General features: G+C 38.7%; 1 protein-coding gene across 5 annotated transcripts in view; it reads right to left on the bottom strand.

Annotated features, from left to right (window-relative positions):
- Window positions 1-3,309: 3,309 nt before the first annotated feature.
- Window positions 3,310-15,205, bottom strand: part of HIPK3 (homeodomain interacting protein kinase 3) — an 89,514-nt gene continuing 77,618 nt past the window's right edge. For 2 of the 5 annotated variants that reach the window (XM_045290885.1, XM_045290884.1), the window contains exons 9-17: window positions 12,492-12,613; window positions 12,081-12,208; window positions 11,814-11,975; window positions 11,591-11,653; window positions 10,990-11,286; window positions 10,559-10,699; window positions 8,799-9,034; window positions 8,383-8,510; window positions 3,310-7,541 (exon numbers count right to left, since the gene is read on the bottom strand). In XM_045290885.1, the coding sequence (XP_045146820.1) occupies window positions 7,068-7,541; window positions 8,383-8,510; window positions 8,799-9,034; window positions 10,559-10,699; window positions 10,990-11,286; window positions 11,591-11,653; window positions 11,814-11,975; window positions 12,081-12,208; window positions 12,492-12,613 (1,751 nt within the window). In that variant the 3' untranslated portion in view covers window positions 3,310-7,067. The remainder of the gene's footprint in view (window positions 7,542-8,382; window positions 8,511-8,798; window positions 9,035-10,558; window positions 10,700-10,989; window positions 11,287-11,590; window positions 11,654-11,813; window positions 11,976-12,080; window positions 12,209-12,491; window positions 12,614-15,205) is intronic. The other 3 variants (XM_004708278.2, XM_004708279.2, XM_045290886.1) reach the window with 3 other exon arrangements.

A 15,205-nucleotide genomic window follows, 5' to 3' on the forward strand; every position in this document is an offset into this window, starting at 1 on the left:
ACCACTGTGGAAACTGGTATCTCACCTTACTGCCATCAAGTTGATGCCAACTCTTAGACCCCCTTTAGAACTGAGTAGAACTGCCCCTTTGAGTTTCTGAGACTGTAATTCTTTATGCAAGTAGAAAGTCTTCCTCCTGTGGAAAAATGGCATGGTGCTTCCTTAAAAAGCCAGACATACTTTAGATACCATTATGACCTTCTGATATTGGTCTCTCATCCAGATGATGTCTCTGTAGTTGTCGTGTTCCATTTAAAACATACTGTCTATATTAAAAAGAAAATGGACGTTTTACTTTGTAATACTCTCTAAATATAAAAAAGCTATACAGAAATACTATATAACCTCACTTCTAAGTATGTACTCTGAATGCATAAGCACCATGACATGTGCATTGCAGCATTCTTCATCACAGCAAAAAGATGTAAACAACTTATGTGCCAATAAACAAATGGATGGCTAAACAAACTATGGCACATACACAAAGTGGAATGAGGGGTTATCCGCCCCCCCCCCCCCGAAAATAAATGGGATTGCGCTGGGTGGAGTAGAGCTTTCATAGTACACATTTTTCCTCATTGGCAAGCATTAAGCAACTTGTTCTGAGTTAGTGCACCCAGTGGCATCGCTTGGGAGGGTCGCAGTGAGTTTTTTCATAAAAGTAATTTTGCTTGAACTTTGTTGTTTATGACCAATTTAAGAGAACAGCAGTGCAGCTGTGAAATTTTGTTTTCTGCTTGGGAAAAATGCTGCAGAAACAGTTGTGATGTTGAACACAGCTTACAAGGGCAGCATTATGGGGAAAACTCAAGTGTATGAGTGGTTTTCTCATTTCAAAAAAAGTGAAATGTCGATTGATGACAAACCTTGTTCTAGACACCAGTCAACTTCCTGAACGGAAGAAAATGTTGATTCATGGAGCATTTGGAGTTCATTCTACCAGGTCAGACTGTTAATCAAGCTTTCTATTTAGGGATTCTGAAAAGATTGTGTAACAGTGTGTGACCAAAAAGGCCTGACTTGTGGCACAAAGGGAACTAGTTTTCCCACCATGACAATGCACCTGCTCACAGCCATCTCAGTGCACCAATGTTTGGCAAAAAACAGTATGTCTCTGTGGCCCCATGCACCTTACTCACCTGGCCTCACTCTGTGCGACTTCTTTTTGCTTCTGCAAATGAAGAGGGACGTAAAAGGACAGCAATTTGATGATGTAGAAGAGGTGAAGAAAAAAATGAGGGAGGTAGTCAGCCGTCGAGTTTGAAAAATGTTTCCAAGAATGAAATCAAAGATTTGACAAGTATTAAATGTAATGGAGAACACTTTTGAAGGTGATACGGTTTAGTAAAAAAATTTACATACATAGCTTTGAAAAAAATCAGGGTTTGGGGGAGGTACCCCCTCATACAACTTAACTGTGAAGAATGATGATGAATCAGAAAAAACATCTCACTCAGATAAAGAACAGATGAGTCTGGAGGACATTATGCTACATGAAATAAGTCAATCACAAAAGGACAAATGTTTAAGACCACCACCAACAAAAAAAGATTTACACATAGGGGTTGGGGGATTTGTTGGTTAGTGATAGGAGGTAAGAGAGAGTAAATTACTAAGCAGGTGGAAGACACATGAATAATGGTGAAGGCATATATAATTGTTACATGTATGTTAATACAGACAACAGAGCACGCAAGGGCCACAGTCACAGAAACTTCTCAGGCATAACCCAAAACTTCTAGAGACAAAGTTCCTAAGCCTGAAAGTGAAGGATATAAATATGTGAATGGCTCATGAACACCTACTATGTGCCAGGCACTGTTTGGCAAATAGTTTCTGTTGCTCTATATCTTTCTCACCTTATTGCCCCTTTAAATACATTCCTAGATTCATTTAAATAAAAACATTTAGTATTCTCAAGAACCCAATTTACTTTCAAGGACACTGAAATAAATGGGATTCATGTATATGTAGGATCAGTGTGCTGTTGGCTAAATTTAAAATGTTCATATTATTTTGGACACGTCACACCCACTCAAAAAACAACTTCATGAAAGGAACAACATAATTGAATGTGTTGGGAGGACATCAAGCAACTGCAACTCGCATTAACGTGCACTACCAGCAAGTATAAATGCTCTGGGTCACTGTGGCACACTGTTTGATAGCATCTACTAAAGTGAAACGTGCATAACCTATAACCTAAGAATTTTATGCCTAGGCCCACGCCCCCCACTAAAATATACAAATGTGCACCAAACAATATGGACGAACATGTTCATAGACACACTATTTGTAATCCCAATCACCAAAAACCTTAGCAGTTGCTAAAATGTCCAGCAATAATTAATGGTGCATGCAGACAAAGGAATAAACCACAAATACACCCAACACAAATGTATCTTACAAATAAAATGTTGAAAGAAGCTAAACACAAAAGAGTGCATCTAAGTTAAAATTCAGTTTCAATTTATTGAAAGAGAGGTCGAGCACATGTATTTGCCAGTGTGCTCTGGTGAAGGGCTTCCCCCCAAAGCTTTTCTACACATGTGTCCCTCTAAAGTCAGAACCTTCAAGTGTGGGTGCCATTTGAGGATATGGGCCTACTACAATCACATTCTTTTGAAGTCTCATGTTTTACATATCAAGGGAAAAGAAATCACGTGAGCTCTACATTCTTCACCCATGCATACCAAACAAAAACATTTCCACCCAAAAATGCTTGAGGAAACTTAATGGTGATGGCAGGTGAGTCCTGACTCTTCTCTGCTTGCAGGTGCTTGTGGCACATGGCCTCAAGCTTCAGTTGGAAAGAAAGAACTGGTGGACAGCAGAGCAGTTACAGACGGATAGTCTAGTTCCTATCTCACATTAACCACCCATTAGCCGTGGGACTTAGGTCAGTTGCCTAGACTTTTTGAGGCTATTCCCTCATTTCTGTAATGAACATAACAACATTTAACTCACAGGGTGGTTTTAAAAATAAAATGAGAAGAGGGAACCGATTACAAGGAGCTATATGTGACCTCCTCCCTGGGGGACAGACAACAGAAAAGTGGGTGAAGGGAGACGTTGGACAAGGCAAGATATGACAAAATAATAATTTATAAATTATCAAGGGCTCATGAGGGAGGGGGTAGTAGGGAGGAAGGGGGAAAATGTGGTAAGAGTTGTATGAGCCCCTAATAAAATGATTAAAAAAATAAAATAAAAATGAAATGAGATGACATTAGTTGGGTAGGTCATTAACCTTTTCCCTTCCCTACCCTACAACAAGTACTCTGGGATGGAAAAAAAGTCAACAAGCTGTTTGCTGCAATATATATATTTTAATTCAAAGTGAATCGACAGTAATACACCATAAATTCTTATTTTGACACTCACCAAAAGAGTCACCTGGAAAACCCGCTTTTTGTGACAAAGTACAGAAGGCTTGGTCACATTTAAATCACTGAGAACTAGAGAGAAATACTATCGCAAACCGTAATAGACATTACATCCATAAAATTTTTTCCCAGTCCTTATTGTAATATTGCACAGTGCAATTGCTACATGGCAAACGAGTGTAGCACAGAAGTCAAAGCAAAAACAAACAAACCCAAGAAGAAAGCCACAGTCTACAACTGTTAGACAGTTAACAAGTCAAACTTAATCATCAAATATCTATCACTGGGTTCATTAAAACAAATCCTCTACACCTTGCAGTGTATGATTTAACTTTTACTTAACACAAAGTTTAAAATTAGTAGATTTTAAAAACGAAAATGATTTTGCTATTACAGTAACATCTTTAATTAAAAACTCCAAAGGGAAAACAAACTAAATATCAGGATATTTCATTTAAAATCACTTGTGAATTAAAATAGTATGCAAATATGTAAATGGGAAGTCATGCAGTGTTTTATTTAAAAAGGCAATTAAAACCAAGAAAACTGGTAAAAATGGTTTTAAAGACATTACCCAGATTCTTTTTGTCAATAAACTAAATTCAGATTAGTAGAATTTAAAAATGGTTTTCTTTTAGATACATTAAAAAGTCCATGATTATAATCAATTAAGAACAGTGTACTTAACTGGGGTTATCAAACATTATGATTGTTTATGAAAATGTTGAATTTTACCATTTATTGTCCATTTAGCAAGACGATCTCGGTCTTGAAACTTAAATACAGAAAATAAGACATGTCAGGGAACATTTGAATTGGACCCTGAAAAAAAATCAAGCTGAGCCAGTTCTGTACTTGTACGTGCTGTTTCTGAAATACCCACGCCCAGCACTGATTTCATTTCCAAGAAGGGAGCAAAGGCCAGCATCCCCTGGATGTGTGACACTTTAAAGTAAAAGGCTCTGGAGAGCGGCAACATTGCTTAACCCTTTCATGACTGAACCACTTTCTGCTTGGATCTTTATTTTGATAAGTATTTTCAGTAATGACAGGCATGCTGAAAATAAGAGATAAAAAAAGCTGGTCTGAGGTAATATGGGCTTTGATACAATTATACAGGGCACAGAAGTCCCAGGTGGACTCTTGTGGTAGGATTGCTTGGGTAAGGCCTACTTCCTTAGGTTCACACACAGTTACACAAGTCCCCGCCAGGCACAGACTACGTACCACTGGGCGATCAGGTTCCCAAGAAAGCTGAGAGGTTGAAAATGTTGGCGGGTGATATATGTCCCACGGGCCATGAAAGGGTTAAACGGTGACTCCAGAAATTTGTCATCTGTGTATTATCTTTTAAATTAATCAGGCCACTCCTTCCTTATGTGTACTATATTTAGCTATATATTTATATTTATATAAAATGCATAGAATTGATTACTAAAAACACTGAAACTTGTGGGGAAAATTAAGTCCTTCATTTTCAGTGTGACTAAAAATGTACTGCTGGTTTTCATCTTATGATCTAATACTGTAATTTTTAAAAACCAATTTCAGGCACATTTCATTGATTATTAAATAAAACACTGCTTGTGTTAATGGAGTAAAGAAATGTTTGTCCATTATTAGCTTATTGTCAGCGCTGTACTAGTGGTATGCAACTCATTCACCAAAGAAATGCTGTAAGTCCAAAACATTTGGAGAGGTCTACACCCAACTGTTTTGTACTCTGTATTCCAGTAAATGCTGTAAGATTACATTCCAGATTTTTAAGGAAAAAAAAGTTAAGTCAAGCCTGCAAGATACAGCTTTCTCAATCAAGTGTCTACAATACCAGTATGAAAATAAAAAATCAAGTTACATTGATACATCCAAGTTGTTTTTATATGCAGTGATGAGCACAAACATTAATAGAGATAAAATACTGATGCAAATAACACACTCCAAAATAACATAAGCAATTATTTTCCATCATTTACAGTACAGTAGTTACAATGACACTCCAAACAGAAAGCCAAGTTAAAAAAAAAAAAACAACAAAAAACCAAAACCCCAAATTCTATTTCATGTAATTAGACTTATACAGAAATTAGAAGGCTAAGTAACAACTAGTTAATCACCTAATTTCACAGCTATCTGAAGTGGCAATCGTTATATAGCAGCTTATCTATGATACATTCAAGATAAATGATACAATTTATTACTTGCCCGTAAGCTAAAACACAGCCTCAGTTTAATACCTTTCTTAAATTCCATCTCTACACTACAATATACTCGAGGTCTATGCAAAAAGTAGCTACCTTTTATATAGGAAATGGATGATAAAGTCTTTGGTGCTGTAAAAGCAACTTCATTTAAACATCACCACCACCACAAAAAAAGAAAGAAATGAATTCAATAAAGGGGGTAAAACCCAAGACATACTTCCTAAGGGAAGGGGGGGAAAAAGCATGTAATTTTTGTCCCTGACGGAATGTATTAAATAAGCAAACACCACCAACAAGCAAAACAAATACAATGTAAAAATATTTTTTTAAAAAACCCTCTCACATGCATAAATGAAAAATTGCACACAAAGAACTCACATCTTTTCAAGCTTCAATAGTAAATATTCTGCTACTATTTATTAAATACTGCATGGTTTGCCCAAGCTAAGATGAAACCACATCATGAATCAATGAGCATTTTGCATTTTCTTCCTTTATCTATTCAAAGTCATGCCTACTGCATATCTCTAAACATTTTATTAAATCCAATTATACAGCAAACACTCCCAAAATAAACCTAGATTGTATTGCAGTTTCACTTAACATTATATAAAATGCCGTGTTGTGACAGTTATCAACTATCCATTAGATACTGAATTAATTTTTCTTAAGCACTACAAACTGCTTGCTTTTCTTGAAGCTAGATCATTCTGAAAAATCAGACAGCAGAATTTAGCTATAGCAAACATGCTGCCCTCTTAATAAAGAAAAAACAGTTACTATCCAAAATCATACCACACAAAACCCAAAAAGAACATTACTCTATCAAAAGAAAAGAGTAGGTCTGGATTTTAAGTGCTGCAGTCCTCAACATTTATAATAAGTAATAACATTAACAACCTCAAATATTTAAGGCACTATGTGTGGGAACGGTTTACAATGCAGCTGAGATTATTAGAACAACATTTAAGAGCAAAGTCTAGGCAACATTTTGCCCATGCAAAAGACACATGCAAATGTAAAGAACAATAGCTCAACTTCTTAGGTAAGTGACCCAACATTTACACACTAAGACAGAGATAATACACTTCACTTGTATGCTGTAATTCTGACATATGTGCATCTGTTGCTCTAAGTCTGTACACAGAATGGCTTCCCAAATGTGGACGTGTCTTGCACTAGTTAGAAGGCAATTTTATAAAAAATAGCAGGAGCAAAACTGGACTTCTGCTCCCATAAGTCACCTGTCTAGAGTTACTACATAAGAAGATAACATGACCAAAGACAAGTTATACCAAATGTGCAAAACACATTAAAAGTGAGTTTTTTTTAAAGCTCAAAGTTGTTTAAATTGCACCCAAGTCTACATGATTCAAAAATAATTTTCTTGTGCCATGGCTAATATTTATTAAATACCATGTTTTTATTTTTAATCAAATGGTTATTTCATTGAGCTTCCTCAATATACTGTTTTGAGTTTTCACATATATGGATACTGGCTGAGTTTTGTTGGACTCAATGGAAATCCAGTATATGCAGGTGACGCTGCAATGTAAGAATGTGGTGGGAAGATTGGTTTGTACGGAGTCTGATGAATGGTTGGGGATGGTAACAGACGGGGATTTATGCCCACTGGGACTTGGTGAACTATGCCACTGGGATGGGAGAGGTTATAGGTTGGATGCTGTAACATAGGTCTTGAGGTACATGGAGAGGCTAAGAGGTGGGCCACTGGTGCAGCACTACTGAGGGCAGCTGATGATGGGTATGGAAGGAAAGTAGGCTGTCCTCCAAGGTGAGCACTTCCAGCCAGATGGGCATGCACTGCTGTGTGACTGGGACTTCCATGAGAAAGAGTGAATGGATTACTGGTAACACTAGTAGGGATATAAGCTTGTCGTCGATGGCCAAAGTTTCCATTCCACTCTTGATGTCCAGATCCAAAGTGTTGAACCTATCCACAAAGAAAAAACAACTGAATTACAAATTTTATAAAATTGAAAAGAAAAGGAAATTACTATAGTCTGTTAGGACTGATAACAATGAGTGGATCTTTTCAGAACTAGATTATACTAAGTACAAAAAGGAAAAAAAATCAATTTCACATGTACTAGTGCTATCATTTTTATATTTACTACTACATACTATAACAACAGTAACATTGCTACTCTGCTGCTGGTACTGTTACCATCTCCACCACAACTGAAAACTACCATTTATGGAGCACTTAATATATGTCAAGTTAAACTTCCTCTACGTACACAGCTTTATTCCATTTTAAACAGCCTCATGATATAGCTATTATTCCCATTAACTGATGCCCAGATCTGTCGTGAAGAGACATGGCCAAGACCACATTATAAGCAGCATTTGATAAAATCAGAATTGGAACCCAAAGTCTGACTCTAATGTTTATGGATCTTTGTTGCCCCAACTAAAACACAATCTGACAACCATGAGGCTGAATCAATGAAAAGTAACTGATAAAGTGAATGGACCCCACCATATCACATAAAAAATACCACCATCAGTGCATCACTGTACATGCTGAGTAACAGATCTCAAACAACAAACACACTCAACAAATAGCTAAGACAATCTAGAAACCTACTCTTTCTGAAGAAACGCCATGAGTAATCTGCTTAATCATCTCTTATTAGGCCTATCAACTCTTTAGCTAGTTCAGATAAGAGAAAAACTTATTAAGACTGTAGAGTTCCAGAATCCCTTTGTCTCCAAGTGAGAGAAAAGGTTACATCTGAATCCCAAGACTCTACACAAACAAACAAACAAACCTGACTGTAGTTCAAATGCTGCTGCTGGAATGCTGATGTCAATTTCTGCTGACGACTGCCCACTGCCGAAGGCTGATGTGATCTTCCAGGAGCAGGCCGTCCTTTTATTAATGGCTGGCATGGAGAATCTGGCAACAAACAAAATGTTAGAGAGTTGATGGCTTTCTCTTCTCTAAACAAGAACATTCAAATGGACGTTAGCTATCTTACGTGAGAGTACATACAGAACTTAAAATTAAGTAAAAAAAAAAGCGAGCTCATGCTCCCCAGTGCTGGATGATGAGCTTTCTTCTGGATGACAAGCATGGTAGGGTCAAGTGGGAAACTGAGAGGTGGCTTCTGACAACGAGGTTCTCTGATACTGCTAAATCAAGACCCTTTAAACAACAATGAGGGAAACAGAGGATTCCACCTACCTGTGTTTGTCATATGCTCATCGGCATTTAATCCGTTTTCCAGCCCCAGTGGCGGCACCCCCACAGTGCAAACAGCTGGTTTGGTTTTCGTGTCCGAGGAGGTTACCAGGTCTGTGTTCGGATGAGTGTTCTCCACAAAGCTGTTCTCTGCAAACGGACTGCCGTGCCCGGAAGACTCGGATGTTGGAGAGCCATCCACAGTATCACAGCCACTTTCTTGCTCTTCATCTGACATGCTACATCAGGAAAGCATTTTTATGAACAATGTTTTCCCAACATTAAATCTACAGTTAAATGACATCCAGGCTCAAGGAACCTGCTAAGGCTCTTAATCAGTTTTGTATCTAATAACACATGTTTCCTTGTCCAATAATTTTTTTCATAGACTTTCTAAACCCTCATAATCATTTCTTTCTTCAGATTGCTTACTCTAATTCTGTCTTGTTCAGGAACCCCCCTTTGACCCTGAATTTTCTCTACTTTCTCCCTTCTACTTGATCTTAGTAACAGCTAATAAAATGCTCCTTTATAAATTCTGGATAATTTCACCAAGATACTATTGCAGAAGCATTGTTTTGGATAATCTGAGTGAAAGGCACACATATATAATAAGCATGTGAATGGTGGACAGATTAAATTCTAATGTGCCATCTAATGTGCCAGGAGTGGGTACCTGACTTCCGTTAGCCAGTTATTCGTCAGGTCTTCTTCCCCTCTCTCATCTCTCCTGGCCTACTCAGGCCCTGTCTCTCTCCTTGGGATTTGTACCACACGTACTGTTTTAATGTGCAATCTCTTTTAATATGTTTACATTATCTTCCAAATACTATCATAGTAACTTGTGAGAAGTAGGTGTGTTAAATAAACGTCTTTGCGTCTTCAACAGAGATTAATTTTGAGTATTTGATACTCTATTTCGTAACTGAGAAGCCCTGGCAGCATAGTGGTTACACATTGGACTGAACTGCAATGTCAGCAGTTCGAAACCACCAGCCACTCCTCAGGAGAACGTTGAAGCTTTCTACTCCTGTAAAGAGTTACAGTCTCAAAAACCCTCAGAGGCAGTTCTACCATGCCCTGTAGGGTCGCCATGTATCAGAATTGACTCACTTGTGGTGAGTTTTGTTTGGTTTTCCTGACTAGGAAAGAGAAATCAAATGTATAAAATTAAGATTAAGAAGCAACTTAAAAAAAATCAAAGGTACTACATTGAAACTTTTTTGTGACTTCAGTTTAGCTTACAGTATGTGAGGAGACGCTTGCTGCTTTGACAACTGTGCATGGTCCTTGACCACGAGAATGACAGGAGATAAGAGATGAAACCATGCAACTCAATCACCAGTGGGAGAGAGAAAATTATAGTGGCTGCTCTCCTATCAACGAGTGACTCTAGAACACCATGCAAACCAGTTCTTTTTTTTTTTTTTTTTTGCTAAGGTATATATTTTAATCTTGAGATTAAGTACAATGATAGTCCGCAAAGCCAAAGTTGGTAAGATGTGTTTTTTACCCTCTTAAAAACAGACGACTGTTACAAAATTAGTTCTCCAATTTCACATTTAGAGTTATTCTGAAATATTACAAAAACTGATAAATCCTACATTTTTAAAAAGTGGACTTGTTCAAAACTTAGGTTCAGAAAAGAAAGCACTATGGTTAACTAGCAGGCAAATATTTTAAACAACAACAAAAATAAGTCATAGACTTCTTAGTAGGTGTGATATTAAAGTATATATACACTGCTATTAACATTCCTTTACCTGTTGGGTCTCTTGCAAGGGGATGGGCTGAACTGCCCGGAGGAGCTGGTGCTCAAAGTACTATCAGGACTACTTAGTGAGCACATCCGGTCAATATTCAAAGTGCTCTGACAAGCTTCACAATCGAGATTCCCTTTACATCTAATGGAGAAGAAAGGAGGAAATGTATCAAAACTGAGAAGGCTGCACAAATAGCCAAAATGTGTATTATTCAACCAAAGTTAAGGAGCATTTCAGAATGACCTTCCACAGACAAAAATCTGAAGTGTGAAATGTGGAAAGCGTCTATAACCATCATGCTAAAGACTATTTTGAAAGCTCCCTCCATTTAAAAAGCCTGATGGACATGACACACGTGAAACGAACCACTCAAGTGCTTTCCCACCACCCCAGAGGACACCAGGGCAGCCACGGGACGCTGGGCAACTCACTCTCGGCGCGAGTGCCTCTGCGACGTCTCCTCCTCGTCGGTGTCGCTGCTGATGGTGATGACACTCACGGCGGGGCTTGGGGAGTCGGCGATGACGATGGTTTGCCGCTGTTTGTCTGAGCCCGAGGAGTCCGAGTCCTGTCTGACAGGCGTGCCACACCCGTTTCTTGCCTCTCCTTCTGGGTCATGATTGTCCTGTGTTTCAACACAACTGACTTCCTCGACATCTTTCCCATTGACCATCTTTGGAGAAATAAATGCTGAATGGGGAATATTGGTATTCTGCATTGAATTACTCCTACAACCAAAGGAATAATATGTCATGGCTATAATCAAAACATGCACGTGACATTTTTCTAAGATTTGTTAAATCGGACAGGAACCTTCACGTGTTCAAAACTGTGTATGTAACAACAATGGCATAAAAAGCTTTAGTTTTTGTGAAATAGAAAATAGAATTATATCTGGAAATACCAATGTAAACTGCATTTATATACATTCAAATGGTCATTTTTTACAGGGAGTAAATGTGCTATCTGATGTCTAAAATCACTACAGTTTAAGTAGATAACAAATCAGAAGGGCAATAAAGACAATCTTACCAACTGAAAGCATTTATTTCCTCTCTTCCTGGCTCCCATTCCATTAGTTTTACCAAAATACCTCTGAGAAATTGAGAAGGGAGCTGGCTTAGTGTTTGTAAGCAAGGCTCTATCAAAGAGGTCATTTTGACTATAACAGAGTGACCCTTTAGTGTCCATGCAAAAATTTATTTTAAAGATCAATTCTCAAAGTGCAGAGCAAAGGAAACGCAGCAGTACTGACCTGTTGTGGCAGAGCTTGTTTTTCTTGGTGGTGGCAGGCTGTGGCCAGACCACGTGTGCAATGCCCACACTTATGGGCTGAGGGGCAGAGAGGGTTATCTGATTGGTGAGCAGAGGCTGCGGCATCACTGAGTTATAATGGTTGCTGTGTGAAATAATTTTCCTAGGAAGAAAGTTCAGAGAAGTTGAATCCTTTCTTTACCAATATCTATTTTACTAACTGCTCACCAAGAAGTACTATTAAAATATATATATTTTTAAAATTTACCCCCAGTCTCCAAGCCTTTGTGAACCAGCCACACCCTCAGAAGTTAGTGTAGTTGTAGCAGGAGCCATGGGTGCTATCTGTTGCCAGGCAGGTACCAGCATCTGCTGTGTTCTACCAGACCACGCCTGCTGCATCCAAACCAAACAAGACAAAACACTGGTAAGTGACATACTTGTCTTTACTTGTGACAGACTTCATCTTTACTGTATCTTAACCCCCAAAATTGATCAAGGTAACAAAAAACTGATAATTATTAAAGAATCAAGTCAGTAAACTACAATGGGCCACATGCCCATCTAGATCCTTTTTATTTTTCCCAACCAGCTGGGCTGATATACTGCAATCGACCTGGACCTCCACCTGCCTGGGAGGAGGAGAGCACATGTGGTAAAGGGACAGACTGTTACCAACCTGGGAAAGAACTCCTGCTCGGATCTGCAGCGGCTGCACAGCTGCGGCCTGAGTCACAAGGGGAACTGTGTTATCTACCCTGATTGAGTAACTAGTGGGTTTACCGTGAGTTGCAGGAATACCTATGGAAACAGACAAGAGCAAGTCTTAAAGGAAAGACAAGGCAGTCCTATGATTTAACATATAAAATTATTTTAAATTTAAAGACTTGCTGAAATTCCGAGTAGGATTATAAAAACACTCCTTGCATATGCTTTTCACAAAACTCACAAAGCATTGTTAGGAAGTGAGGTGCTTTCTTGCAGCACACCACAAAAACCTGCTGTACAGTTAATCTGGCTTCTCTTCTGAAATGCATACACCAAAGCCACATCATTTATTTTTCTTGAAACTCATTTTCTAAATTTTACTGCTGTAGCTTTATTTTCTTTTTCAAATAGTTCTGCCACAGGACATAGAAAGGTAACATCTAGCTTAGCATCCAGATCACCAAGGAGGGTACATAATCATATACGTGCACACACACACACACACACACACCCTCCTTCCAGGTTGCTTAGTACTGTGCTAGGATCTTTATAATAGAAACTCATCACCAACAAGGAATACATCACAAGCTCACACAGATGGAAGAGATAGAGCACTCATTTCAAACTCCAAAGGAAATCCAAAGTTGAAATGTTTCTCCCTCCTTTGAGAATATAGAGAAGCCCTTGTGGCATAGTGGTTACACGTTGGGCTGCTACCCTCAAGGTCAGCAGTTTGAAACCACCAGTTGCTCTTTGGGAGAAAGATGAGGCTTTTTACTTCAATAAAGAGTTACAGCCTCGGAAACCCACAGGAGCAGCTCTACCCTGTCCTATAGGGTTGCATGAGCAGGAGTGGACTCGATGGCAGCGTTTGATTGCTGGTTAGAAGATATAACTAAATTTTGCTTCTGTGACTTAACCTGCTCCTATTCCTAGTACAGAGATAATGAGATAAATGTTATCATTAACGCACTAGAAAAATACGCAAGCAGGATTATCAACCATGTCAAGCTTGTTAGTTCTAACATTTGTATTTCATGCATTACAAAGCACCAGGCAAACATTAAGATTTATGACATTAAATTTTAAATAATATTTCGCAGGTGTATGTGCCGACATTTACATAGTAAATTAAGATTCTAATGAACAATTTCTATACAAATTGTTCAGTGGCAATGGTTACATGTTTCATAACATTCTCATTTCTGTTCTAGTTGCTCGTTTCCATTATTCTAGTTTCCCTGCCCACCCCCATCTCATCTTGGCATTGGAGTAACTGTTGACTGTTTAGTTACTTATAGATGGTTTTTTAAAGGAGCACAGCACTCACAGGTGATATTATTTTTTAAGCTAATCTGTTATTTAACTGAAAAGCGACCTCCCTGAGGAGACTCAGTGTAAAGCTTACACGGTCTCTCAGGGCAAGAGTCTCAGATATTCCTCTAGTCCAGCGGTTCCCCACCTGTGAGTCATGACCCCTTTGAGGGTTGAACGACCCTTTCACAGAGGTCACCCAATTCATAGCACTAGCAAAATTACAGTTATGAAGTAGCAATGATTTTATGGTTGGTGGGGAGGGGTGTTTCACCACAACACTAGGAACTTTGGAAAAGGGTCGCGGCATTAGGAAGGTTAAGAACCACTGCTCTAGTTTCAAAAGAATTTAGGTTTTGTTGCACATTTTTCATGGTCCATCTCTTGTATCCCTGTTCAGCATGGTGTGTAGTGGTAACGGGCATCATTCAGTTCTCTTGAGGAGATGAGGCTGCGATTCATGTTGACCATTTGTCCTACAGGCTAGTTTCATTTCTGATTCTCTGGTTTCCGCCTCCCTCATTTGCTCCAAGCACATGGAGAAGATTAGCTGCATCTTGATGGCTCATATTATTTTGTGACACAGTAACATAGTATAACCCCAACATTCAACCTGGACCAGCAAGATTTTAGAAATGCCCCCCCAATTGGAGTTAGGCCCAATGACCAGAAAAATACACTACTTCTTACCTCCAGTATATTGTAACAGTTTCTTCCAATATGGGCTGGCAGATTATTTAAGCATAACATAATCAATTTTTAGATTAAAATTATCTTGGTGTTCCATATGTTAGCCACAAGGAAAAAACAATTTCTTTTTTAATTGAAAAGTAACCTTAAATTTTTTTTATTGCAAAAACATATTTTAAGTGTTTATCCTATGGAGAATAACGTCAGCTCTGTTTTGTTTAATTTCTTCAAAGAAGATTTTATTGTCCTGTGAGGGTATTTTCCTACCCTCTGAGCTTCACCGGTGGCGAGTTGGGCTGCTAACCTCAAGGTCAGCAGTTTGAACCCACCAGCTGATCTGCAGGACGGATGAGGCTTTCTGCTCCCATAAAGATGTACAGCCTCAGAAGCCCACAGGGGCTGTGTTAATCTCTCTATAAGACTGCTGAGTCTGAATCGACTTGATGGCTGCGCATTTGGTTTTCATTTGGAGTTCCACCTAAGACACTACGCAAGAATTAAATTTATGTAAATATTTTAACTGATCTTAATCCCTCCCAGAAAGCATGTCTTAGTCAGCGAACTCACCAACAAATGGTACACAAGCACGGCTAGATGGAAGAGCCCTGGCGGCATAGTGGTTGCATGTTGGGCTGCTAACTAGAGTCAGCATTTTGAAACCACCAGTCATTCCCTGAGAGA

This window comes from Echinops telfairi, unplaced genomic scaffold (assembly GCF_000313985.2).
Source record: "Echinops telfairi isolate 266 unplaced genomic scaffold, ASM31398v2 ScPeMD7_60;HRSCAF=208, whole genome shotgun sequence".
Classification (NCBI taxonomy): domain Eukaryota; kingdom Metazoa; phylum Chordata; class Mammalia; order Afrosoricida; family Tenrecidae; genus Echinops; species Echinops telfairi.